This window comes from Phyllobates terribilis, unplaced genomic scaffold (genome assembly GCF_046119375.1).
Source record: "Phyllobates terribilis strain yellow unplaced genomic scaffold, ASM4611937v1 Scaffold_5__5_contigs__length_657084704, whole genome shotgun sequence".
Taxonomy (NCBI): domain Eukaryota; kingdom Metazoa; phylum Chordata; class Amphibia; order Anura; family Dendrobatidae; genus Phyllobates; species Phyllobates terribilis.
The window spans coordinates 120420469-120447795 of NW_027362765.1; the positions used below are offsets into that span (position 1 = coordinate 120420469).

Below are 27327 nucleotides of genomic sequence, written 5' to 3' on the forward strand. Positions count from 1 at the left end.
AACAACGCATGGCAAAAACCGCGTCAAAAACGCATGTAAAAACCGCATGCGTTTTTCTGCCAAGGAGATGAAGAAATGCTCAGGAAAATTTCTGCTTCATTTCTGCATCTTGGGCACTAAGCCTAAATGACCGCTGATCTGTGAATATTTACTGACCGGCTTTCATTTAAAAGCCTGTTTACCCAGGCAGACCGTGGTAAAGCATGCGCACTGAATGATCTGTAACAGATCTCTCAGTGAGCATAACATGCCATTTTTCTACACAGAACGATGTGCTGCCGAGAACGAAAAAAGCTTAAAAATAACTTCACCCATCGCACGAGCATTTTGTTTGTTCATGGGGTGATTGGCAGGCTGTGTTTGCTGAATGATTATCAAGAAACGAGCGTTCCTAGGAATGTACGCTTATAATCTTTCATTGTAAATGCATCTTAAGTGTTTCTATTGTTACAGAAGACCAATCTTGTGTTGCCTGTGGCTATAGTCATGCATTAGTTTTCTACTACTGTCGGCAGACCATACAGGGGAACATCAGATGGGCTCATGACTGTATTCAAAACCTTATGTGATGCCAGGTGAGGTTGCATCTCGAGGGTCCTGGTTTAACAAGCAATAGGTTCCAGGCCGTTAATTGGATTAAGCCTAAGATAACATCTCTCTAATTTCTTACAGCTTCTTTCTAATGATCGTCATAGAAAACTGTCTATAAACGACCTAAAAACATAGCAGGTCTGCTGTGTAGACCAGAATCAGTCTCTCTATGTATTCCTATAAGATTCACGTCGAGGCCATCATAGAAATGCATAGAGAGATTGACATCCGGTTCTTATAGAAGACTCAGTAGTCCAAGTGCTGACCTCATGGTGCTTTTAAAGAACCAAAGCACTTCAATAGGTAGAGATTAAGCACCCATTATCAGTTTTACATTTAATTGCATTTTCGACCTTTTATAAAGACATCTTTATTTTTTCTTATTCTATAAATATATGTAAAATACTAAACTAAGAAGATAACCACACTCCCCCCGCACCCCCCCAATAATACACCATTTCAATCCAAGTAGATGAATCAACGCACCACAAAAATCCCAGGACTGTTGCACACAGGAGTCTGCTCTAATCATCATGACACTTTTCTTTACTGTTTTGTCAATCTCTAGGTAATATTGGGGCGTTTTATCCTGGTGCCATCAACTGCCATATTCTATTTTGCAGCAGATGGAGGGCCGGGAACATTTAACCAGGGTTCCCAGATTTTTTCAAATTTCCCTTATGCTTTTCTTTTTCTGTAAACTCTTTTCCAGCCATATGTTATTATTTATTCTATTTATTACTTCATTTATTGATGGGGGTGGGCATCCAGCCAATGTACATGTGCTTCTCACTAAATTAGAATATCATCAAAAAGTTAATTTCACTTCTTCAATACAAAAAGTGAAACTCCTATTATATAGAGTCATTACAAACAGAGTGATCAAGTGTTTATTTCTGTTAATGTTGATGATTATGGCTTACAGCCAATGAAAACACAGAAGTCATTATCTCAGTAAATTAGAATACTTTATAACAACAGCTTGAAAAATGTTTTTAAATTCAAAATGTTGGCCTACTGATATGTATGTTCAGTAAATGCACTCAGTACTTGGTCGGGCTCCTTTTGCATCAATTACTGCATCAATGCGGCGTGGCATGGAGGCGATCAGCCTGTGGCACTGCTGAGGTGTTATGGAAGCCCAGGTTGCTTTGATAGCAGCCTTCAGCTCGTCTGCATTGTTGGGTCTGGAGTCTCTCATCTTCCTCTTGACAATACCCCATAGATTCTCTATAATAGATTCTCTATGGGGTTAAGGTCAGGCGAGTTTTCTGCCAATCGAGCACAGTGATACTGTTGTTTGTAAACCAGGTATTGGTACTTTTGGCAGTGTGGACAGGTGCCAAGTCCTGCTGCAGAATGACCTTTCCATCTCCAAAAAGCAGAGGGAAGCATGAAGTGCTCTAAAATTTCCTGGTAGACGGCTGCGCTGACTTTTGGTCTTGATAAAACACAGTGGACCTACACCAGCAGATGACATGGCTCCCCAAACCATCAGTGATTGAGGAAACTTCACACTAGACCTCAAGCAGCTTGGATTGTGGCCTCTCCACTCTTCCTCCAGACTCTGGGACCTTGATTTCCGAAAGAAATGCAAAATTTACTTTCATCTGAAAACAACACCTTGGACCACTGAGCAACAGTCCAGGACTTTTTCTCCTTGGCCCAGGTAAGACGCTTCTGGCGTTGTCTATTGGTCATGAGTGGCTTGACACAAGGAATGTGACACTTGTAGCCCATGTCCTGGATACGTCTGTGTGTGGTGGCTCTTGAAGCAATGACTCCAGCAGCAGTCCACTCCTTGTGAATCTCCCCCAAATTTTTGAATGGCCTTTTCTTAACAATCCTTTCAAGGCTGTGGTTATCCCGGTTGCTTGTGCTCCTTTTTCTAACACACCTTTTCCTTCCACTCAACTTTCCATTAATATGCTTGGATACAGCACTCTGTGAACAGCCAGCTTCTTTAGCAATGACCTTTTGTGGCTTACCCTCTTTGTGGAGAGTGTCAATGACTGCCTTCTGGACATCTGTCAAGTCAGCAGTCTTCCCCATGATTGTGGAGCCTACTGAAACAGACTAAGGGACCTTTTTAAACGCTTAGGAAGCCTTTGCAGGTGTTTTTGTTAATCTTATTTACTGAAATAGTGACTTTTGTGTTTTCATTGGTTCTAAGCCATAATCATCAACATTAACAGAAATAAACACTTGAAATAGATCACTCTGTTTGTAATGACTCTATATAATATGAGTTTCACTTTTTGTATTGAAGAACTGAAATAAATTGACATTTTGATGATATTCTACTTTAGAGAGAAGCACTTGTACTGTGATTAGCTTACGAGCCTGATACATTTATACGCGTCACATCAATGGCTAGGGGGGATTCGAAGTCCGTTGACTCACCCAGGTATCCCAACACACATGTTTTAGGGTCCGCCTGAAACTGTATTCCGAACACCCTTGTTATTAGAGCTAGGGTATTCTTCCAGTATAAGCCCAATTTTCTACATTCCCAAAACATATACATTAGATGGTCATACTCTGCAGCACATCTAGGGCAATCCGCATCCAACCGAACCTCAATTTTAAATAGGAAACTAGGTGTCCTATACTCCCTGTGTATGAGGTATAGCTGTGAAAGTCTCTGGGACTCACAAGGAAACAGTCTAGTAACATGCTCCAGTATTTCTTTCCATTGATCATCTGTAATTTGCCCCATATCTGTTTCCCACTTCATTTTTACCTTCCCACTATGATCGTTGGCATGGGATTGCAAGAGCTGTACATATAACCTAGATATTAGGCCGGATGTAAATTTTGCAGCTACTAATGACTCAAAGACATAGCTTTTTTGAATTTGAGGTATAGTATTACCAAACTGAGTCTGAAGCGCATGTCTCAATTGTAAGTATTGGAAGAAGAATGCATGAAGGAGCCCGAATTCCTGTTGAAACTTTTGAGTGTTCCATTCCCCGCCACGATTTTTGATTAGTAGCCCACCGCAACCTCATTCGTGTATCTTGCCACAACATAATTCCATTACGGCGACCTCCTAATCAGAAGAGGATGTCACAGATTGCCGGAGGTTCGCAGTGCTCTGGTCCGGTAGTCACTGACTACTGATGTGGCTGCTGGACCAGGATCCTGCAAATCTTTTTTTTCTCCATTTTTTACTATTGAACCGAAAGATTAACATTTTTTTCCAGGAATTAACTAGGAGAGAAGCATCAGGCATGTTATATTTCAATGTGTAATCCTTTGTCAGAGGTGTCTGGCATCAGCTTGCTCCACTCCTCATAGAGAGCTCATGAATGCTACGCCAGGCATGTGTACGGAGGAGATCGGGAGAGGTAGCAGTAAGCCAAATGGGTGTGTAGACCACCCTTATCTCATGTATTTGGGCACGTTAAGTGTGTGAATCCCGGCTAAGAATGCTCAAGTTCTGCTCTATGCACTTGTCATGCATGTCAGTGGCAATGAGGCTGCTAGTGCATTTCAGGATTGACGTGGGTGCAATTTTAAATCATTTCGCAAGCTTTTAGATAGGGAATTCCATTTTTAATTACTCACTGCAGGCATCTAGGAAAAAAAAATGTGCTTAATAGATTCTGGAATGATTTGTAGACACTTTAGATAGAGCACTAACAAGTCATTGATATAAAGCTGTCCTCTCTACAGCTTTGTTATATAGACCTATGGTGATGAATGAGGGCAGGATGGGCCTAATCTCTCTCCTTACCTTTAGGTCGGGGTCAGACGCCAGGGATTCTCTCAAGCTAGAGAATCGGGGCTGGTTATGCAAATGACACTCTGCTCAAACTCTGATCAGAGTTTGTTCTGAGTGTCAGTGCTCTGTGCTCCGATCCTCTTGCATCAAAGAATCACAGCACAGGTGCGTAGGAGACGGAAAAAGTAATTTCTCTGTCTCCTCCATTGCCGGCACCTGCAGTTATCAGACTGCACTTGGATGACACCCGAGTGCAGTCCAATGTTTCACATGCACCCATAGATTTGTATGGGTGAGTGCAATCTGATTCTCAGATGCATTCGCCGTGTGCTGTGATTTTTTTTTCTCAGGGCGATTCAGCGTGAGAAAATAATTGCAGATCTGCACTGCCCCATACTATAACATTGGGCTGATTTATACGCTCGTGTGAGTGAGCCCTTAAAGTGAGACTGCAAATAGCATGACCTGTCAGTGTTCAGAATTAACTGCCACATACTATCCTATGAGTAACTTCTAATTATATTTACACGAACTGAAGGAAAAAAGGAAGGTGTTTTTCTTTGTACATTTAAAAGGAAGTTGTCATAAGAGCTGACAATGAACAGGAGATATTTTTAGAACCATTTAGGCAAGTGACAATATTGATTAGCTGGGTGCAGCAGTCATCCCTGCGTTGTCCCTGTGAGTTCCTGAATCGTTGTGAGAACTAAAATGGTAATAAAGTAGAATACATAGTTTATAAAAGGGGTATTCCCATCTGCAGTATCCTATCCCAATATGTAGTAGGTGTAATAATAATATTAATAAATACCTTCAATTAGAAATTAAGTGTAGTTCTTCTGATTAGATATTTCGCTTACCCCATGTGCAGGGCATTGCAGTAGCTTAGGTATCCATGGTTACGACCACTCATATAGTGACAGTTAGTTGCTAATGGTCATAACCATGGATACCTTAGCTTCTGCAATGCTCTGCACATGGGGTAAGAAACATAACGAATCGGAAGAACTATACTACATTTCTAATTGGAGGTATTTGCTAATATTATTATTGTTACACCTTCTACATATTGGGATAGGATCTTAGAGAATGGAATACCCCTTTTAAGTCCAACAATAGGCCATCATTGTATGAGCAGTGGGGGTGTGAATCCCAGTGTCCCCCGCTCTTTGCACTATAACATCACTGACTGTACTGTGTAAAGCAACTCTGCCCATGCAAGTGAATGGAGTTGGCTTGCAGTACTGGCACAGTCACATTTCCCATTTGTATGGACACCGCTGTGCTAGCTTCTGCAGGAAAGGCTATGATTAGTTGTTGTAACCAATACCAATAGCCTATTCTAAGGTATTAATTGTCATAATCTGTCAAGTTGCTAGAAATTTGTGTCTGGCCTTGGGAAATTTACACACAAAATCCACACCATTAGAGACCCAGCTTTTCTAGACTTCTGAGCAGTAATGCTGGTGCAGAGTGTGGAAAATCTTTGACAACCTCTGTGAGATTAATACCAAGTTATCATGCCACTAGAAATGGCTTTAACTTGCAAGTGATGCTAGAGAATAATAAATCTGCTTTATGTAAATTTTAAAGAGATTTTCTGATTTCCGAAAACAAGTATCCCCTGGTGCAATTGGTCTTAAAGGTGTCATGCAATTCATGCTTCCCAAACCATGACAGCTGTATATTACTGTGACATACTCTGGCGTTTCATATACAGTCTAGTTAGCTGGATATACTATCGGTAGAGATGAGACTGATCTGGAGTCACCCTTGGCCACCTTCTCTCCGCACTCCGCACTAGGGGCAGCATTAGATTAGTCTTGTCTTTGGCTAACTTTTCAGAGAAATATATACCTGGCTGCAATCATGCATGTCCCCTTAAAATGCATCAGTCTCCCTCCCTGGGTCCAGCACTAAGTCTCTGCCACTGCTCATGGTGTCTGCAACACTGATGTCACATTGACAGTGCTGCAGTCAATCACTGAGCTCAGTGTCTCTGCCTGACTGATGACATGAACTGCTCAGAGCATGCCGAGTTCACTGATTGGTTGCAGTGCTGCAGACAGCAGGAGCAGCGGTGGAGATTCAATTCTGGACTCAGTGAGGTGGAGTGAAACACAGTTTTGTTGTTTTTTTTTTTTTTTTTTAAAACAAACTACACCTGGGGAGAGAGGTTTTTCTGAAACCAGTTAATTAATTTTACTTTTTTTAAACTCAAAGGTTTTGGAAACATCTGCAAGGCTTTGTGTTTTCAAAATCCCTGCATGCTGTCAGTGAATGAAGACTTTTCTCTTGATCTATCAGTCCTGATCTACTACTTCTCACAGTTGAGGGTCTGCTGCAGTTTTGTACCAAGTGGACAATTCTCAGAGAGTTAAAGACATTTGCAGCACAAATCTCTCTCGTCCTGTTATTTTCCTCTAGTGCACATCTGGAAAATCAGGGGCTCTATAAAAATCAAACCACAGTCAGGTAGACCAACAAAGATTTTGGCCACAACTGCCAGGAAAATTGTTCGAGATGCAAAGAAAAACCCACAAATAACATCAGCTGAAATTCAGGACTCTCTGAAAACTAGCGGTGTGGCTGTTTCAAGATGCACAATAAGGAGGCACATGAAGAAAAATGGGCTGCATGGTCGAGTCACCAGAAGAAAGCCATTACTGCGCAAATGCCGCAAAGTATCTCTCCTACAATACGCCAAACAGCACAGAGACTAGCCTCAAAACTTCTGGAACAAGGTAATTTGGAGTGATGAGACCAAAATTGAACTTTTTGGCCACAAACATAAACGTTACATTTGGAGAGAGGTCAACAAGGAAAGGAACACCATTCCTACAGTAAAGCACGGAGGTGGATCGCTGATGTTTTGGGGATGTGTGAGCTACAAAGGCACAGGAAACTTGGTAAAAGTTGAAGGAAATATGAATGCAGTACGTTATCAGCAAATACTGGAGGCAAATTTGCACTCATCAGCCCGGAAGCTGCGCATGGGACGTACTTGGACGTCCCAACATAACAACGATCCAAAACACAATGCAAAGTCGACCTGTCATTGGCTACAGCACAACAAAGTGAAGGTTCTAGAGTGGCCATCTCAGTCTCCTGACATCAATATCATTGAGCCAGTCTGGGGAGATCTCAAGCGCGCAGTTCATGCTAGACAGCCCAGGAATTTACAGGAACTGGAGGCTTTTTGCCAAGCAGAATGGGCAGCTTTACCATCTGAGAAAATAAAAACCTCATCCACAACTACCTCAAAAGACTTCAAGCTGTCATTGATGTTAGAGGGGGCAATATACAGTATAAAGAATTGGGGTATGTGAACTTTTGATCAGGGTCATTTGGATGTTTTTGGTTGTCATTAAGATTTAAAAAGAGAAAACACAGTAGTTTGACAATAAATGGCTTCACACAACTAATAACCATGATTGGAGAAAAAGTTTTTTGTTACCATTCATATTCTCTGAAACAAGGCCAAGAAAGGAAAAATTCTGCCGGGGTATGTAAACTTTTGAGCACAACTGTATCTTACATTAAGTCCTATTGTAACATGTCTTAGCCTTAATATTGTACAGAATTAATTTCAGCTTATTGCTTCGACCCTCCACAATAGGTCACGGTCTCTCACGTGGCCCCATGGAAAAATGAATTGCCCACCCCTGCTCTAGTGTATCAGTGAAGGTAAAATCTTATTCGGTTGTAGACTGGATGCAATTGTAATGAATCTCCAGCAGTCCGTGTTATGGTGCTTCTGTCTACTTTCTGAATGACACGTGGCTGTTCACTGTTACTTCTGTAAACTTCACTTATGTTACGTGATGATGAACCACATAGTTCTATTTCCTCACATAAAAAAAGATTGTGGATTTCTTAAGAAACCTTTATGCTGTGTGTGGCAGAGCCTCCCGCAGACCTTTTACTGTTATATCAGCTTTTAAAAGGTTTTTTTAGGTGTGATTCATAATTCTTCCAAAGTCATCTTGACTAATGCGGTTTGTGAAATAAATGCTCTGCTTCTGGACACAGCCTCATGTGTCTTCGATCAGAGATGACCACATACTGGGGAAGTCGGCGGCGTCTTCTACCCACGTCCTCTAATGTCTCCCAATAATGACTGTTACATTTACTGTCAGGCATAGCAGTGGTTTTGGAGGCAGACTCTCTTAGGGGTCAATTGTCTGCTGCCACATTGCAGTTTTAGGGCTTTTTCACAAATTGCTGCTCAGACGTCATTTAGCCAAGTCATTGTTTTTGTGTGAAGCTTCATTAAATAGCGACAGAATTGCATTGTAATAAAATTCCCTTAAAGGGGTTGTCCTGTCACACAGCCTGGACCCTGAAACCAGCAGCAAACAGCTGATTTCTCCAGATAATGGTGCCATCGTCTGAAGTGGAAAATATAGTCTTGGATGCCATTCATGGTGGGACCTTCCTCTGGGATGCCCAATTAGGGCTAGTGGACAGGGTTGGTCCTGATATTTTACATAGTGTTTGTTCCTAATGAATAATTGAACTTGCTGCGCTATACGCTGGCCGTAAACAGTTTTTTCTGAACTCTCAGAAGAAACTCAATCTGTGTGATATTTACATTGGGGTTAGTATTCATACAGGGGAGATGGCTGCCAGGACCCAGTGCAGGATCATGGACTACATGGTGAGAACTTAGTGATATTCATGCGGTTGCACAGAGAAAGTCAAGGGAAGACTAACGTGTCATTGAACTTTCCTACTGCCGGTACCATGGTTCTGTGGGGTCATAATAATCAGACCCCCATTGATCTGTCATTGGTTAAATGATCCAACAATACGCCACCACTATCTATGTTCAGAAACCCTTTGATGGCTATGGTTCTTCAGAGTCACGTAAATTTTTGTGATGATCTCAAAGTGACTTTTTATTGTCATGGGGAATCATCAACATTTTTATAAACAGTCCTTGAATTATCCTATTGTGGTCTTTTTTGTTTTGGAAAAGCCAATATGGCCACCAGAACACTGGCTTAAGGGTTGTCACCAAGCTTTCAGGTCCACTCATTGGTAAAATATCACATGTAATAAAAAGTTTGTTTTATGGCCATGACACATCCAGAAAAGCCCCTTAAAGGTGTAAGAAGGATCAGATTGATTATTATGTAACCTGCTTTAAGATTCTATCCCTATTTATTGTCTGTGACTAAAATCAAGACTTCGTAAACACACACACCCTGGTGAAGTCACTATATAAACGCAGTAGTCAAACACGTGGATAAATCACAGAAAAAATATTTTAGATTGCAATATGGGAATATTTTGCACCCACGCAGAAACAACAAGAGCACATAATGTCATGTACTGTGACACAAATTAGCCGTTGTATTAGACATGGCTGTTGTGTAACTCCTAATCTCATGTACAGTGGTGCTTGAAGGTTCGTGAACCCTTCATAATTTGTCTGACTGTGAATTGGTGGAATCCAAAGTCTTTAGAGATTGCTTTTTGTAGCCTTTCCAGTCGGATGATCTTCAACATGTCTTCTTCTGAGGTTGTCAGAAGTTTCCTTTATTCGTGCCATGATACCCATCCAAAAACGTGTGTTGTGAAGATCAGACTTTAATAGATCTTTAGTCTTTAGATAAAACAGGTCGCATACTCACACCTGATTGTCAACCCATTTATTGAGAACACCAGAGTCTAATTTCACCTTCAAATCTGCTAATCCTAAAGAATCACATACTTTTTCACAGATGTTATTTTATATCATTTTCCTCAATAAATTAAAAAAAATGACAAAGTCTAATATTTGACCTTCATTTGTTTGATTTGGTATTTCTTTATCTACTTGTAGGACTTTTGTGAAAATCTGATATGGTCAAATTTATGCAGAAATATGGAAAATTCTGAAGGGTTTAGAAACTTTCAAGCTCAACTGTGTGTCATAAACTATCCCAAATCCATTGTCTAACCATGTCCCATAAGAAGCTGCCATGTTGAATTAAGATTATGTTCACAGTGTGTATGTACAGGATGTAGCTCTACTTAACGTCAGCCATATTGGCTGTCATGGTGCTGCTACTTCCGTCACCAGGTCATGCAGAGGTTCCACCGCTTCCATTTCTCTCACAAGTCTCCCTAGAAGGAGGTCGCAGTGAAAAGACCCTACCTTTTCCCTCTCATTGTCATATATGTTTATAGAATATGTTTTTTGTTTTGTTTTCTTCATGTGTCAGGCCAAAAGATTATACCTAAATTAATCGTAGAAGGTTTTTTTTTTTAAGTAAGTAGCTAACTTCTCCTCCTACTTGGACTACTGGAGGTGCAATAATGTGGGATTTATAGAAGACTCATGTAGCAGTTTTATTGTCCACCGTGTAATACAAATCTGGTGTATACTTGAGAAGTATCATGTATAGTCTTGGTTCCTGGCTGGTCTATAATGCACATTTTTTTCTTTTTTTTTTTTTTTAATTCACAGGTTTAGTAACAGCGATTCTCGGGCTCAGCTCCCTTCCTGGGTCCGTCCTTACACCCATGTCTATGATAATTTTGGACATATAATACGCGATGTGTCACAATTTTTCCGAGTAGCACAGAAAATTGTGAGTATTGACATCCACAATGCAACTGATACAAGATTCAATACTTTTTTTTTTGGGAAGGTGGAGGGGGACACCATAGTAAGGGATATGCCTAGAGGCCGATAGTAGTACTGTGAGATACTAGAGCAATGCTGTAGTCTAATTCATGATAAGAATATAATCAGATATGTATTACTTGTTTATAAATGTGTTTTTTTTTTTGTTTTTGTTTTTTTTTAGATGCCACCTCCTGGGCAAAAACCCACTCTGAAAGAAAAAGGCTCTTGTTTGTCAGCTTCCGATTCGCCATCTCACTCCCAGTCTTCATATGCTGCTTCTAGAATACGTGAAAACCTAAAAAAAGCTAAATCCCTGGACTCGCATGTACCTAGCTTGAAAAGGAAAAGAGATGGAGGTCAGTATGTGTCCTGTAATTTATCATAGCAGCCATATCTATATGGGAATAGCATCAATGACTGTTCATAAATTACCTAGAGGTCCCCAAGAGTCATATCTTGTATGAGGAAATTTTAAAGGGATTGTCCAGGAAAAGATTAAAAGGTATCGCTTTTTTTTCCCCCAGAAACTGCACCCCTCTTGTCCATAGGCTGTGTCTGGTGGTACTGCTCATAGCCATTTGCTTGACTGACAATTAAACACAGTCAAAGTCCGTGCGTTACGGACAAGATAGCACTGATTCTTGGGGTGGGGGGATGAAATGCTGCATTTGCAAAGGTGGCTGCCTCTATTATCTGCCAGTACAGTGTCCACAGTTGCTGACGTTACCCTTTACCTAGACTATAACCAACATTGTTGTATGGACACAAATACCTGTTTTTTCTTTTTCACATAACCACTTTTATAGTTTCTATAAATATTTTAAGAACATATATGTGTGTCATGTTAGGGGCTGGAATGGAGGCCCAATCTGACATTTGTGATGGCTATGAAGAAAATATTGAGGTCACTTCTCGACGCCCAGCTGGATTACTCGATGCGTTGGATCACAGTGAGAAGAGACTGCAAGGAGAGCAAAGCTCGGATGATAAGGTGACACTGCAGACTGTGTTGGGGTCAACAATTTTATATATTTTTTTTTAACTTCTTTCTCCCTATGTGACTTTTCTCCCTGTTACAGATAAGCCATCTTTCTTCATTGTCTTTACAATATGACCAGAAACTGACTGAAGAGCAGAGAGGGGGCAAGAAGAAGATAAAGATCGTCCAGAACCGAGTATGTCTGTTTTATATAATTTAATCCCTTATGTTTGTGATTCCCTTGTATGGGGGAAGCACAAACATCCGCCATGGGGCTTTATCAGAGTACAAGAAAAGTGATGTCTTGCCGTGGGGATAGAGGTGTAGCCAGGGGATCAGCTCAGTGGAGAGGGGGGGGGAAACCTAGGTAGCCATGTTTGCAACTATGAGGGTGCACTGTATTTTTATTGGGTATAGGATAACCTCAGCAGATGACCGTGCTGCTACTAAAAAAAAAAAAAAATATTATACCAAGACTAATAATAGCAAGACCAATATTACCGCCATATATTGACCATACAGTGGTAGATACCAGTTCTGCAGAACACATAAGAGACTACAGTGCAGTTATATAGTGACCTCAGTCCACAGTGACACTGTCCTTATCCTTTTGCAAACGCCTGGCAGCGGCGGGGATAAGTGACGTCAGACATGTGCGAGCAGATCCTGCCCATATTTACTGCAGTTATAATGCAAGCCAGCAGTGCGCTACATTTTCATGGCAAATTTCAGCAGCTGCTCCCCCTAAAAAAAAAAGTTGAAAATATCAAAACTGTTTATATTATTTTTCACATTTTATATCATTAAAAAAATGTTAATGTTTAAAAAAAAATAAATCATTAACCGCTACCCGACATATGACGTACCGGTATGTCATATCTTGTGGGTACTTCCCGCAAATGGACGTACTGTTACGTCATGGCAATTATTTGGGCACAGGACTTGTTCCCGCACGATCGTCGCCGGGAGCTTGCTTAAGCCTTTTGCGACCTTGGACGTATAGGTACGTCCAAGGTCGTCTATCCCCCTTTGATGTTGGCTCCAGCGCTGAGCCCGAATCTTTCCCTGCATACAACATCTGATCTGCCTCTATATTGATCCACCTGCGGCTGTTAACATGTTAAATGCCGCTGTCAATCACTGACAGCGGCATTTAATTCAAGCGAGCCGGAAGCGCATCACGAGACATGACAGCCAGGGGTCTGCAGAAGACCCCCGTGCTTGTCATTGCAGATATCCTATGAACGCCAGCCCGTGGCCAGCGTTCATAGGAGATGATGATTTCTTCTACACATAGCAGGGCTGAAGCCCTGCTATGTGTAGCACAGGCGATCGGATGATCGCAGCTTCAAGTCTCCTAAGGGGACTTTTGAAGAAAGTAGAAAGTAAAAAAATATGTATAAATTTTATTTTGCCCCATTCAAAATAAAGCAAAAAAATTACACATTTGGTATCTCTGTGTTCAGAAATATTTGATCTATCAAAATATAAACTAAATTAATCCAATCAGTAAACTGCGTAACAAGAAAAAAAATAAAACGCCAGAATTTTTTAGGTTACTGCAACATTGAATAACCGGCAATCAAAACATCATATCTACTCCAAAATGGTATAAAAAAAACCGCCAGCTCAGCATGCAAAAGGTAAGCCCTCACCAAGCCCCAGATCCTGAAAAGTGGAGATGCTACGGGTCTCAGAAAATGGCACCATTTTTTTTTTCTTTTACAAAATTTGGATTTTTTTTTCACCACTTAAATAAAAAAGAACCTAAAAATGTTTGATATCTGCATTCTCATAATGACCTGGAGAATCATAATAGTAGGTCAGTTTTAGTATTTAGTGAACATGGTAAAAAAAAAAAAAAAAAAAAAAAAAATGTGGATTTGCACTTTTTTTTGGAATTTCCTAAATGTGGTCACTTAAGGTGTATTTCTGCTGTTCTGGCACTTGGGGGCTCTACAAATGTAGTCCGCAAACTATTTCAGGAAAATTTGTGTTCCAAAAGTCAAATAGCGCTCCTTCTCTCCCAAGCCCTGCCATGTGGCCAAACAGTACTGTACAGCCACATATGGGATATTGCCATGTTCAAGAGAAACTGTGAAACAAATTATGGGGCCATTTTTACCTATTTCCCCTTGTGAAAAATTGTTTATTTAATGGAAATCTGGGGCGGAAACAACATTTCTGTAGTAAAAATTTAATTATTTTTCTTCACTTCAGTGGTGTAACATTGTGTGACACACCTGTAGTGTCAATATTCTCACTGCACCCTTAGATGAATTCACAGAGAGGTTCAGTTTGTAAAATGAGGTAATTTATGGGAGGTTTTGCTGTTCTGGGGGCTCTGCCAATGTGACATGGCACCCTCAAACCATTCCAGTAAAATCTGAACTCCAATATGGCACTCCTTCTCTTGTGAGATTTGCACTTAACCTCAAAAGTAGTTTTTGACCACATATGGGATTTTGACGCACTCAGGAGTAATTGTAGACAAATTCCTCAAGAAATGTAGCTTCTGAAATGGGTTGACTTGTGGCCGGTTTGCACTGTTTTGTCATGTCAGAGGCTCTTCAAATGTGACATGCCATCTGCAATCTATTCCAGCAAAAATGGCACTGCAAAATTCAAATAGCAATCCATCCCTTCCCAGCCCTGCCGTGCGTCCAAACAGTAGTTTAGATGACATATGGGGTACCGGCGTACCTGTGGATTCTAGATGGTCGCCACACACCTTGCTGATTTCCTTGAGGGGTGTAGTTTCCAAAATGGTGTAAGTTGTGGTGTGTTTCTACTGTTTTGGTACCTTTGGGGCTTGGCAAATGCAGCATGGCGTCCGCAATCTATTTCAACTAAAATTGCACTCCAAAATTTAAATAGCGCTTCTTCCCTTCCGAGCCCTGCCGTGCGCCCAACAGTAGTTTTTCCCCTTATAATGGGCATCGTCATGCTCAGGATAAATTGCACAACAAATTGTATGGTCCATTTTCTTTTGTTACCCTTGTGAAAATGAAAAATTTGGGGCTATAGCAACAATTTTGTGGAAAAGAACAAATTTTTCATTTTTTGTTACCACTTTGTTTGAATTCCTTTGAAGCATCTTAAGGGTTAACAGACTTCTTAAATGTCGCTTTGAATACCTTGAAACTTGCAGTTTTTTTTCAATGGGGTCACTTTTGGACGATTTTTTGACATATACAGTTATATGAAAAAGTTTGGGCACCCCTATTAATCTTAAGCTTAATGTTTTATAAAAATTGTTGTTTTTGCAACAGCTATTTCAGTTTGATATATGTAATAATTGTTGGACACAGTAATGTTTCTGCCTTGAAATGAGGTTTATTGTACTAACAGAAAATGTGCAATCTGCATTCAAACAAAATTTGACAGGTGCATAAGTATGGGCACCCTTATCATTTTCTTGTTTTAAATACTCCTACCTACTTTTTACTGACTTACTAAAGCACTTTTTTGGGTTTTGTAACCTCATTGAGCTTTGAACTTCATAGCCAGGTGTATGCAATCATGAGAAAAGCTACTTAAAGTGGCCACTTGCAAGTTGTTCTCCTGTTTGAATCTCCTCTGAAGAGTGGCATCATGGGCTCCTCAAAACAACTGTCAAATGATCTGAAAACAAAGATTATTCAACATAGTTGTTCAGGGGAAGGATACAAAAAGCTGTCTCAGCGAATTTTTCCTGTCAGTTTCCACTGTGAGGAACATAGTAAGGAAATGGAAGAACACAGGGACAGTTCTTGTTAAGGGCAGAAGTGGCAGGCCAAGAAAAACATCAGAAAGCCAGAGAAGAAGAATGGTGAGATCAGTCAAGGACAATCCTCAGACCTACTCCAGAGAGCTGCAGCATCAACTTGCTGCAGATGGTGTCACTGTGCATCGGTCAACTATACAACGCACTTTGCACAAGGAAAAGCTGTATGGGAGAGTGATGCGAAAGAAGCTGTTTCTGCAAGCACGCCACAAACAGAGTCGGCTGAGGTATGCAAAAGCACATTTGGAGAAGCCAATTTCTTTTTGGAAGAAGGTCCTGTGGACTGATGAAACCAAGATTGAGTTGTTTGGTCATACAAACAGGCGTTATGCATGGCGGCAAAAAAACACAGCATTCCAAGAAAAACACTTGCTACCCACAGTAAAATTTGGTGGAGGTTCCATCATGCTTTGGGGCTGTGTGGCCAATGCCGGCACCGGGAATCTTGTTAAAGTTGAGGGATGCATGGATTCCACTTAGTATCAGCAGATTCTTGACAATAATGTTCAAGAATCAGTGATAAAGTTGAAGTTACGCAGGGGATGGATCTTTCAGCAAGACAATGATCCAAAACACCGCTCCAAATCTACTCAGGCATTCATGCAGAGGAACAATTACAATGTTCTGGAATGGCCATCCCAGTCCCCAGACCTGAATATCATTGAACATCTGTGGGATCATTTGAAGAGGGCTGTCCATGCTCGGCGATCATCAAACTTAACTGAACTGGAATTGTTTTGTAAAGAGGAATGGTCAAAAATACCTTCATCCAGGATCCAGGAACTCATTAAAAGCTACAGGAAGCGACTAGAGGCTGTTATTTTTGCAAAAGGAGGATCTACTAAATATTAATGTTACTTTTCTGGTGAGGTGCCCATACTTATGCACCTGTCAAATTTTGTTTGAATGCAGATTGCACATTTTCTGTTAGTACAATAAACCTCATTTCAAGGCAGAAACATTACTGTGTCCAACAGTTATTACATATATCAAACTGAAATAGCTGTTGCAAAAACACCAATTTTTATAAAACATTAAGCTTAAGATTAATAGGGGTGCCCAAACTTTTTCATATAACTGTAGGTCCCCAAAAGTCACTTAAAGTGCTAAACTTTTAACCCTTCTACATTTCTAACAGGAAAAAAATATTTAGAAAATGATACTGATGTAATGTAGATGTGGTAAATCTTATTTATTATTTTTTATTGGTATGACCATCTGTTTTAAGGGCATAAAAATTCAAAGTCTGAAAACTTTTCCAAATTTTCATCAAATTTCCAAATTTCAGAAATAGATGCAAATCATATCAAACTAAATTTACCACTAATTTGAAGTACAATGTGTCACTAAAAAACATTCTTAGAATCACTGGGATACGTTGAAGCATTCCAGAGTTCTTGCCTCCTAAAGTGACACTGGTCAGAATTGCAAAATTTGACCTGGTTAGGAAGGTGAAAACTGGCTTCGGCTGTAAGAGGTTAATACTTTACATATTTTCAATTCTTGAGAAAAAATGTTTGTTGATGACGCCTTCCCTTTAAGCATGACTAAGGGTGTCTTGTTCACTCTAGACAACTTAGAGTTGTGAAAGTAGTTCAGTTTCATATATCTTAGGAATGTATTCTGGAATTGAGGAACATACCTCCTCTGATATAGGTCTTATAGATTTTGGTGATTTGTCTTGGAACTCAGGATATTTTGTAAGACAAGTGTAGAAAAGATACCTATAAATAGTGGATATAAATCCCTTAAACTCACAACATGTAATGTCGAGAGGTACTAAGATTAAGTGCTGCTCAATATTTATCTGTTTTTTCACTTGGGAATCCATAAATATCTGATAGATGGTGGTGGGTCACCTCGGTAGAGTGAAGGACCTCAACCTGGATCCACCATACAAGAAGCCCCCAGGCTGGGTGGAGATGTGGATGTGCAGTTTTGGATTTGTACACCTCACATAGTGGAGAAGGGTCAGGAGACCACCGGTCCTCCAATGGGTGGGGTTAATACAAAGATCTGTTCCATCATCTTTTCACATTTTGGTTTGTAACGAAACAAGAGGACAGGATCTACATCTATAAGTCTGCACCATGATGAGTTATTAGCAGCAAGGTCCTATTTTATGCTTTGATTAGATCTATGTTGTTATTTCATAGTGACGTTGAAAACCTTTCACAGAGATGTCTGAGGATACCGACGTGCCGCGAGATGAGACTCCCACCAGTCATTAAATGAGGTGGCCCCTTGTTTATAGTCCCAGGCAGCTCACAAGACAATGCTATCTTTTGACAGGTCTTGATAAAAATAAATAAATAAGGGGTTGACAAAGTAGGAAAGTAAAAACAAAGTTACAGTAAAAACTCCCAGTCGATGTCGGTGATCTCATTTTGACAAGCATATGATGTCAGGTTTATAATGTACAATGGGGATCTACAGAGTATACATGTGTAACAACGAGAACACTTGACTCGACTAAGCTTTAGATGACCCTGGAATAGATGGTGACACATGACAAAGTTATCTGTCACTTCAGTAGCCATAAAGCAGGTAAATGTCAATACCTAAATTCCTATGTCTGATTATTTTTAGTCATATGGCGCCAGCGGAGGGGAGTAGTTGGAAAGAAAAGCACAAGAAATGAAACAAGGAAGGAAAAAAAAATAGAATATTTGCCTGTTGTAGGGTTATTTGCTCCCATTGTTGAGAGGAGTTATTGAACTCCAGTAGAGCAGACTGACCTTGTGTCTCAGGATTTCTTTGACGCTTACTATAACTTTTGGATACCCATGGCAGATAGGAGGGCCTCTGGCATGCCAGTATTGAGGTTTTTGCATCATTCAGTAGGTTTTTAAGTAGGGCCGATCCGAGCGTTAGTGCCATATTTTGGGGTAGAGGCCAGACAGTTATTGTGGAAGAAATCTCTCTAAAAAACTTTTACCTTGTCTAAGAGTTGGGATTAGTGATGAGCGAGCATGCTCGTTACTCGAGAATTACGAACATGTTCGGGTGTTTTCCGAGTATCTTCAGCGTGCTCGGATGTTATGCTTAAGTCATCAATGCTCATGATTTGCGCCTGTTTGACAGCTTTAACCCCTTCATGACCGGAGCATTTTCCATTTTTGCATTTTCGTTATTTGCTCCCTTGTTCCAAGAGCCATAGCGTTTTTATTTTTTGGGCAATATGGCCATGTGAGGGCTTATTTTTTGCGGGACGACTTGTACTTTTAAACGGCATTACTAGTTTTACCATATCGTGTACTGGAAAACGGGAAGAGAATTCCAAGTGTGGTGAAATTGCAAAAAAATGCAATACCACAGATGTTTTTTTTTTTTTTTTCTTTACCACGTTCACTGAATGCTAAAACTGACCAGCCATTCTTATTCTCCAGGTCATTACGAGTTTGTAGACACCAAACATGTATAGGTTCTTTTTTATTTAAGTGGTGAAAAAAAAATACAAAATTTGCTTAAAAAAAAAAAAAAAATGGCGCCATTTTCCGAGACCCGTAGCGTCTCCATTTTTCTGGATCTGGGGGCGGGTGAGGGCTTATTTTTTGCGCACCAAGCTGAAGTTTTTATTGATACCATTTTGGGGTAGATCCGATGTTTTGATCGCCCGTTATTGCATTTTATTGTTTCGCCGTTTACCAATCGGACTCATCTTTTTTTATATTGATAGATCGGGCGATTCTGAATGCGGCGATACCAAATATGTGTATGTGGGATTTATTTTTTATCATTTTTTTTTTAATGGGGCAAAAGGGGGGTGATTTAAACTTTTTTATATTTTTTAAATATTTTTAAAAACATTTTTTTAAAACTTTTTGCATGCTTCTATAGTCTCCATAGGAGACTAGAAGCAGCAACTATACGATCGCCTCTGCTACATACAGGGGATCAGCAGATCCCCTGTATGCAGCAGAAATGGTCCTGTGCTATGAGCGCCGACCACTAGATGGCGCTCATAGCGACCAGCTCATGACAACCACTGGGGTCTTCTGCAGACCCCAGGTTGTCATGCCGACCCATCGGTGACCCGCGATCACGTGACGGGGTCGCTGATGGGCGGGGTAAGTGACGCGCTTCCGGCTCGGCGCTGTTAAATGCCGCTGTCAGAGATTGACAGCGACATTTAACTAGTTTACAGCCGCGGGTGGATCGCGATTCCACCCGTGGCTGTTGCGGGCACATGTCAGTTGTAATAATCAGCTGACATGTGCCTGGTTCAGTGCGAGCTCACCGCCGGAGCCCTCACTGAACTGGGTGTCATGACACAGGACATATTAATACGCCCTATGTCGTGAAGGGGTTAATACATGTGAGGAATGCCTAAGAAACAGGAATTCCTCACATGTATTAAAGCTGTCAAACAGTCGTAAATCATGCGCACGGAGTGTCTTAAACATAACACCCGAGCACGCTGAAAATACTCTGCTTTCCCCCGAGCATGCTTGCCGAAAGGGTTAACAGAACATGCTCGCTCATAACTAGTCGGGATGTGATTTATTTGAAAGTGATAGAAAGAGTATGTCTGCGATTTATAAAGCAGTTTTTTGCCACTTTTCTAATATAAAACTGCTTGAAATGTCGCCCATTTTTTGCACTCATGAAGTTGATGAAAGATTTTTCTGCTTTTGTTGATTTTATTCCAGCTCCTCCAACTTTGTGAAAAAGTGGGCACAATTCCGACTGGGCATGGTCAAGCACACGATGACAAAGTTACAGAATTTGCGCAACAAAAAGTGTAGTAAATTATGACAGAAATGTACTCCAGTGTCTAACTGGGACATCATTTCTGGAGGTGGAACTTGGCAATTGAAAGATATTCAGATTCATTAAAGGGAATCTGTCACCCCCCTGGGCAATATCAGAAAAAGAGGCGCCTCTTAAAGGGAATCTGTCACCACTTCGGAGTTATCAGACCTCTACTATGGGCATACATATCTGTATGGCCCATAGTAGAGCTTTGATTGCAGAGAAAAGCGCTTTAATCAATTCTATTTTGTACAAGGCTTGGTGTTCGAGGGACGCAAAGCAATCCCCGCCTATCTGCTTATTCCCCCAAATCCCCGCATATATGCTTGATTATCATATTCCCCCCCTCCACTGCACGTCGGGGCCTTGTGACCTTCACTGTGCTCCCTGACCTCCCGGGCATGCGCGAAGCACCGCTCACATAGAGCGCGCTTTGCTTCATCCCAGCCCCGTCTGCCTGTGCACTGCGCCGCAGGTTTCCATTGCTCAGGCGCCGGAAAGTGACAGTGACTCCCCGGTGCCTGCGCAATAGAAACCTGTGGCGCAGAGCACGGGGGGCCTGGATGAAGCAAAGCGCGTTCTGTTATCGGCGCCTTGCGCATGCCTGGAAGTCAGGGAGCACATTGCACATCACAGGGTCTGTCACAGGGCCCTGTGACATGCAAAGGAGGGGGGAATATGATAATTAAGCATATAGGTGGGGATTTGGGGGAATAATAAGCACATAGGCGGGGATTGCATGGCGTCCCCTGGACGCCAAGCCTGTACAAAATAGAATTGATTAAAGCTCTTTTCTTTGCAATCAAACCTCTTCTATGGCCATACAGGTATGTATAGATTTACTTTTCTATACCCTGTATGCCCATAGTAGAGGTCTGATATCTCCCAGGGGGGTGACAGATTCCCTTTAAGAGGCGCATCTTATTCCAGCGCAAAGTTCATCAAGACTGGTATACAAAATGCGAAAGATGTGCAGTGATGACCAAATTCCTGAGATTGGGGTAGAGAATGTATGGAAACAGATCATGGATGTGACTTCTGGCTTTTTGAAGGTGGCAGGACAGGAGGTGCCTTCATCTATTTTCCGCCTTTAAGAAGTAATAATCTCAGAGACCGCTATCATGTATTTCTTAGCTTGGCATTATCCTTTCGCAGACTCTGGAAGACAGTTCTCCGCCAAGCAAGAAGATGAGCAGCGCGTCGATGTTCATGCAATCCGTGAAGCAATGTCTCAGTCAGGAGAGCTACAACCTCTTTATGGCGGCTTTAACCGAGTACAAGAAAAGTGATGACTTGAAGAGCCTCATTACAAAATTACGCAGCTTTTTCTGCCAAGAATCTGGGAAGCACATCCTGATGAGAGGTGAGATAAAGTAATAAATCACTGCACTTCCTATGCGTGGTGCACGAGCAGGGTCCAACGCCAGTAGGTATATAATGTAAAACTCGGCACTCAAGGTGAATTTTCAAAGTTTTTATAAGCCAGTCAATCAAGAGTGTTAAACAGCAACTTTTCGGTCAGATAGACCTTCAACAGTACACTCTATAATAATGAAATCAAAAGAAAAACAAATACGTATAAGAATTAACATTTCAGTCATGTATTTTTTAACACAGCAGAAATTGATATATCTGAAAAATAGGATGCATAAAATACATTGAAAGTACAATTCATATAGATCATATTAACAAAGCTGTGATGAGCTCCCATATATATGCTTTTTGTAGCTGAAGGAAAAAAGAAGTAATAAGATACAGGAGACATAGGAGTAAGAGGAGCGTACCTGTATGGCTGAGTGATAGAGGAAAAGTGTGGGACTCAGTGCCTCACATATGTGGAGTTATTTCTGCAAAACAATATAGTGCCAGGTAACTATCCCAAAGTGTTATTAGCAGCCCTGGGGAGGTGAAGGTAAACACCTACCAGAATATTCAAGTTGTGGTGCTTGTTTAGTGTCCGGCGTCCTAACGCTGTATCCACCGCTTGTTAGCATGCGGCGCCGTCAGTGAAAAGCACCCGAAAATCGAAAATACAGGTCAGAGAGTGGGCGTGCGCCAACCGTGACCAATAGCAAAAATCAGCGCCCGCAATACAAGTGATGCGGTTAGTTGCTAGGTAGATTTAATTTAGTCATGTGATCTCTGTATGCGTTCCATACAAGCGGAAATGTGCGCTCCAAGGTGGTATGCGTGCCACCTATGCCCGTGCTTGCGTTCCAAAGCTGTATATAGTTAGGGAGGTGAGTATAGATGAATATAAAAGGCAAAGTGAGGTGAAATAGGAGTTCCTTATCTTTGGAATAAACAGGAAATATATACGATGATCCCCAGAAGATAATTGAGATGGACAACAATAGGGTATTAATTCTGGGTCTATAAAAGTAAGAAGGACATGTCATTATTTTAGATAAATACATAATATGCCATTAATGCATTCAAAGTATATTACATTGCAGATAAAGATAATATTCAAAGATGTCACAAATACCGCAGTAAGGTCAAACAGACCCCCCAAATCAAACAAATGATAGCAGATCATATTCCCTATTTAGGCCTTTTGGAGCCAGAGTCTGTAACTCATGGATCCAAAAGGCCTCCCTATACTTCAAAAAACGGACCAGATCCTCTCCCCTTCTCAGCGGGGGGACATGCTCTATCACCTGAAATTTCAGTTGTGACACATTATGCGCTGAAGAGACAAAATGGTGTGGGACTGGTAATAGGGTATTCTTACATCTAATTGTAGATTTATGTTTTGAAATCCTTTCCTTTACAGGTAGCGTGGTTTCTCCTACGTACAGGAGGCCACATGGGCATTTAATAAGATATACTACGTAGGACTTATCGTATGTAGCAAAGTCCCTAATCAAATATTTTTTGCGGGTGTGGGGATGACAGATCTGGTTGCCCTTTTGTACGCCGTTGTTACACTGTCTACATTGTAGACATGGAAAGGTTCCCGTCTTTTGTGTCTGTAGGACCCTCTGTCCCCTGCTCTTTATGGTGCCAAAATCCGCGTGCACCAGATTGTCCCTAAGATTAGGAGCCCTTTTAAAACATGGGAGAAAAGGATGTGAGAACTCCTTAATGTGAGGAAATGCGGTGTTCAGAATGCTCCATTGTTTACGGATAGAGCGATGTATAATATAGGCAAAAGGATGATATGTGTGTACAAACGGAAGCCTGTCCGTCACAGAAGGACGTGTAGAGATTGCCGGTCTTAGTGATTCTTTTAGTATCCTGTCAGGATACCCTCTTCTCCTAAATTTGGACTGCATCTCCTTAAGTCTGATTGTACACAGGTCCGGATCTCTGACGATCCTTTGTACCCTCTTAAATTGTGATCTGGGAATAGACCTGGTCATCGCAGGTGGATGAAGGCTCGTGTAATGTAGAAGACCATTATGGTCAGTAGGTTTTGAATAAAGGTCTGTGGATAAATGACCCCAGGTATCGTTAATTACCACGGTATCTAGAAAATTCATCCGCTGGTTGTCATGTGACATAACAAACCGTAACTCGGGCCAACTGGAGTCAAGGGTAGAAAAAAACATTTTTAAGGACTCTAATGTGCCCCCCATATGCAAAAAACATCATCTATATAACGCTTCCACAGGATGGCATTTTCCTGAAAAAGCTCATTTGGATATACCACCTGTTCTTCAAAGGAAGCCATGAAACAATTAGCATGTGGGGGGGGCCACATTCGAGCCCATGGCGGTACCCCTGTTCTGAAGGCAGAAAGAGTCTTGAAACATAAAGTAATTTTTTGTAAGAATCACTGTCAGGAGCTCAATGCAGAGATCTCTAACCTTAGGGACAATCTGGGAATGTTCAAGTAAATCCTTCACTGCTTCTATTCCCTTAGTATGTGGAATAGAGGTATATAAATCTTTTACATCCATAGTAACCACTATAGCATCGGCTGGGATACGTTGTAGATCATAGATAAAGTGGAGAAAATCACCAGTGTCCAACAAGAAGGAGGGAGTCTTCTTGATAATTGGGGTAAGAATCTTCTCAATAAATTTGGACAGTGGGGAGAATATAGATTCCTTTGACGCCACTATCGGGCGACCGGGGGGATTCACTAACGACTTGTGGATTTTAGACAAGACATAGAATAATGGAACCATGGGATATTTGTTTATTAAATAGTCCACGTCACTTGTATTGCGAGCGCTGATTTTTGCTATTGGTCGCGGTTGGCGCACGCCCACTCTCTGACCTGTATTTATGATTTTCGGGTGCTTTTCACTGATGGCGCCGCAAGCTAACAAGCGGTGGATACCGCGTTAGGACGCCGGACACCAAACAAGCACCACAGCTTGAATATTCTGGTAGGTGTTTACCTTCACCTCCCCGAGGCTGCTAATAACACTTTGGGATACTTACCTGGCACTATATTGTTTTGCAGAAATAACTCCACATATGTGAGGCACTGAGTCCCACACTTTTCCTCTATCACTCAGCCATACAGGTACGCTCCTCTTACTCCTATGTCTCCTGTATCTTATTACTTCTTTTTTCCTTCAGCTACAAAAAGCATATATATGGGAGCTCATCACAGCTTTGTTAATATGATCTATATGAATTGTACTTTCAATGTATTTTATGTATCCTATTTTTCAGATATATCAATTTCTGCTGTGCTAAAAAATACATAACTGAAATGTTAATTCTTAGACGTATTTATTTGTTTTTCTTTTGATTTCATTATTATAGAGTGTACTGTTGAAGGTCTATCTGACCGAAAAGTTGCTGTTTAACACTCTTGATTGACTGGCTTATAAAAACTTTGAAAATTCACCTTGAGTGCCGAGTTTTACATTATATACCTGATGAGAGGTGAGATCCTCTGCTAGCTATGGTGCAAGGTCCATTTCCAGGTTTAGCTTAACCCCAGAAATTCTTTGTACAAGTGCAAAGAATTGGATGAGCGAGCAGAGCTCGTGGCAGTGCCCCCTGTGTTATACATCTAACCTGCATCTTCTGGGATCTAGGAACCAACCGATTGAGGGGGGGCTTCTGTGTAAGCTAATTACCTTTTCCCAGTGAGATGCATTATAGGATGCTGATGGGATGCTATAGCAGCTGGGGATCTAATAAAGGCTTTTAGACCTGCCATTTTTAGTACTCCGATCAGTAGGACATGTGCCCTGGTACATACGCTAACATGGTCAGCATGTTGTCTTTGACACACAAGGAAAGCGGGCTGAAGAAAACATGGCCATCTGAATAAGGTCTTTATAGTATTGCTTCCTGTTCATTCAGGTGATCAAAAGATTGCATGTTGAAGACCCTTAGTAGGACTAAAAAAAAAGTTTTTTAAAAAAATTCAAACATATTAAAAAAAAAATAAAAGTACAAATTGTAAAAGTTGAAATCACCCTTTCAATGTGTTAAATCTAAAATATGAGGGGGAAAAAAAAGCAAAATACCATCTCTAATGGTCCAAAATAAAAGAAAAGTGCCACTATTTGACCCATCTGGTAAAAATGGTATGTACCCCAAAAAATAGTGCAATAACTGTCCCCAAAAAGAATACCCTAGCATCGATATGGCGATAGAAAAATTGTTATATGTAATACGGTGACATGTCATACTAATTTTTTACTGCACAGTGAATGTTGTAAATATGAAATACAAAATGTAATTTCACCCCACAAATATATATTATTTTATTATTGTTTTAATTTATAAATTAAATGTCTCTAATAAACAAAAAAATACATCATCTGCTGCCAAAAAAACAAGCTAAAAATAAAGTTTAGTAAATGCGTAGGATGCACATCATTATATCCTGGTTAATCATTCATGCTGGGGTTCATTGTGATTATTTATACTGACAGCTTACCATATAAAGGTGATTTAAACCACTTTATAAGTTTAGTTGTTTAGTCATTAAAAATGGGGAAGTGACTGTAACATTTACACCCAGTTTCTGTTTGGCACTCTGCTTCCACTTGTTGAAATGCTGCCCACAGAATAAACAATGGAGGTTTGCTTTCTGGTTACCATGGACCTGACCAGAATGATTATATAAGAAATATTAATATATAGATATGAGATCCTAGTCTTAAAGGGAACCTGACAGCGGATACAGGCTGCACTATCCAGTGGCAGCATGTATCATTCACTTGGTGCATGGTTTTAGCCAGATATGTTTAACTCTGAAATGCAGCAGCTTTTGGCCAGCATGTATTCACTGTCAGATTCCCTTTCATATGTTCCTGGATGTAACCATAGCAAGCCGAATGAAAACACCCCTCTGCAGTCTGAATTCACAAAACTGAAACCTTGGCAAAATAAAAATAATACTTATGTTACAAAGTGACTATTTTATATTGTTTTATCACTGGTCATCCTTATGTATGAAAAAATGTTTTCACCCTTTAAAAATAAATAATTTGAATTTTCATATTACTCTAATGCTAAATATTCCCTAGTAGTATGTCTATTGGCGCCATGATCTGCCCCTCCACATTACTATTCCTATTCACCTGATGCCAGCTATGACCTGCCCCTCCACATTACTATTCCTATTCACTTGGTGACAGCTATGACCTGCTCCTCCACATTACTATTCAGCGCCAGTTATGACCTGCCCCTCCACATTATTATTCCTATTCACCTGGCACCAGCTATGACCTGCCCCTCCACATTACTATTCCAATTCACTTGGCGACAGCTATGACTTGCCCCTCCACATTACTATTCCTATTCACTTGGTGACAGCTATGACCTGCCCCTCCACATTACTATTCCTATTCACTTGGCGACTGCTATGACCTGCCCCTCCACATTACTATTACTATTCACTTGGCGACAGCTATGACCTGCTCCTCCACATTACTATTCCTATTCACCTGGTGCCAGCTATGACCTGC

General features: G+C 40.8%; 2 protein-coding genes across 2 annotated transcripts in view; both read left to right on the forward strand.

The window, feature by feature from the left end:
- TNFRSF6B (TNF receptor superfamily member 6b) overlaps positions 1 to 27327 on the forward strand; it is a 253607-nt gene that overhangs the window by 159613 nt on the left and 66667 nt on the right. The window lies entirely within an intron of this gene.
- Positions 1 to 27327, forward strand: part of RTEL1 (regulator of telomere elongation helicase 1) — a 113301-nt gene that overhangs the window by 48589 nt on the left and 37385 nt on the right. The window contains exons 24-28 of the mRNA XM_073682869.1: positions 10776 to 10899; positions 11119 to 11293; positions 11786 to 11928; positions 12017 to 12112; positions 21593 to 21800. Coding sequence (XP_073538970.1) covers positions 10776 to 10899; positions 11119 to 11293; positions 11786 to 11928; positions 12017 to 12112; positions 21593 to 21800 — 746 coding nt within the window. The remainder of the gene's footprint in view (positions 1 to 10775; positions 10900 to 11118; positions 11294 to 11785; positions 11929 to 12016; positions 12113 to 21592; positions 21801 to 27327) is intronic.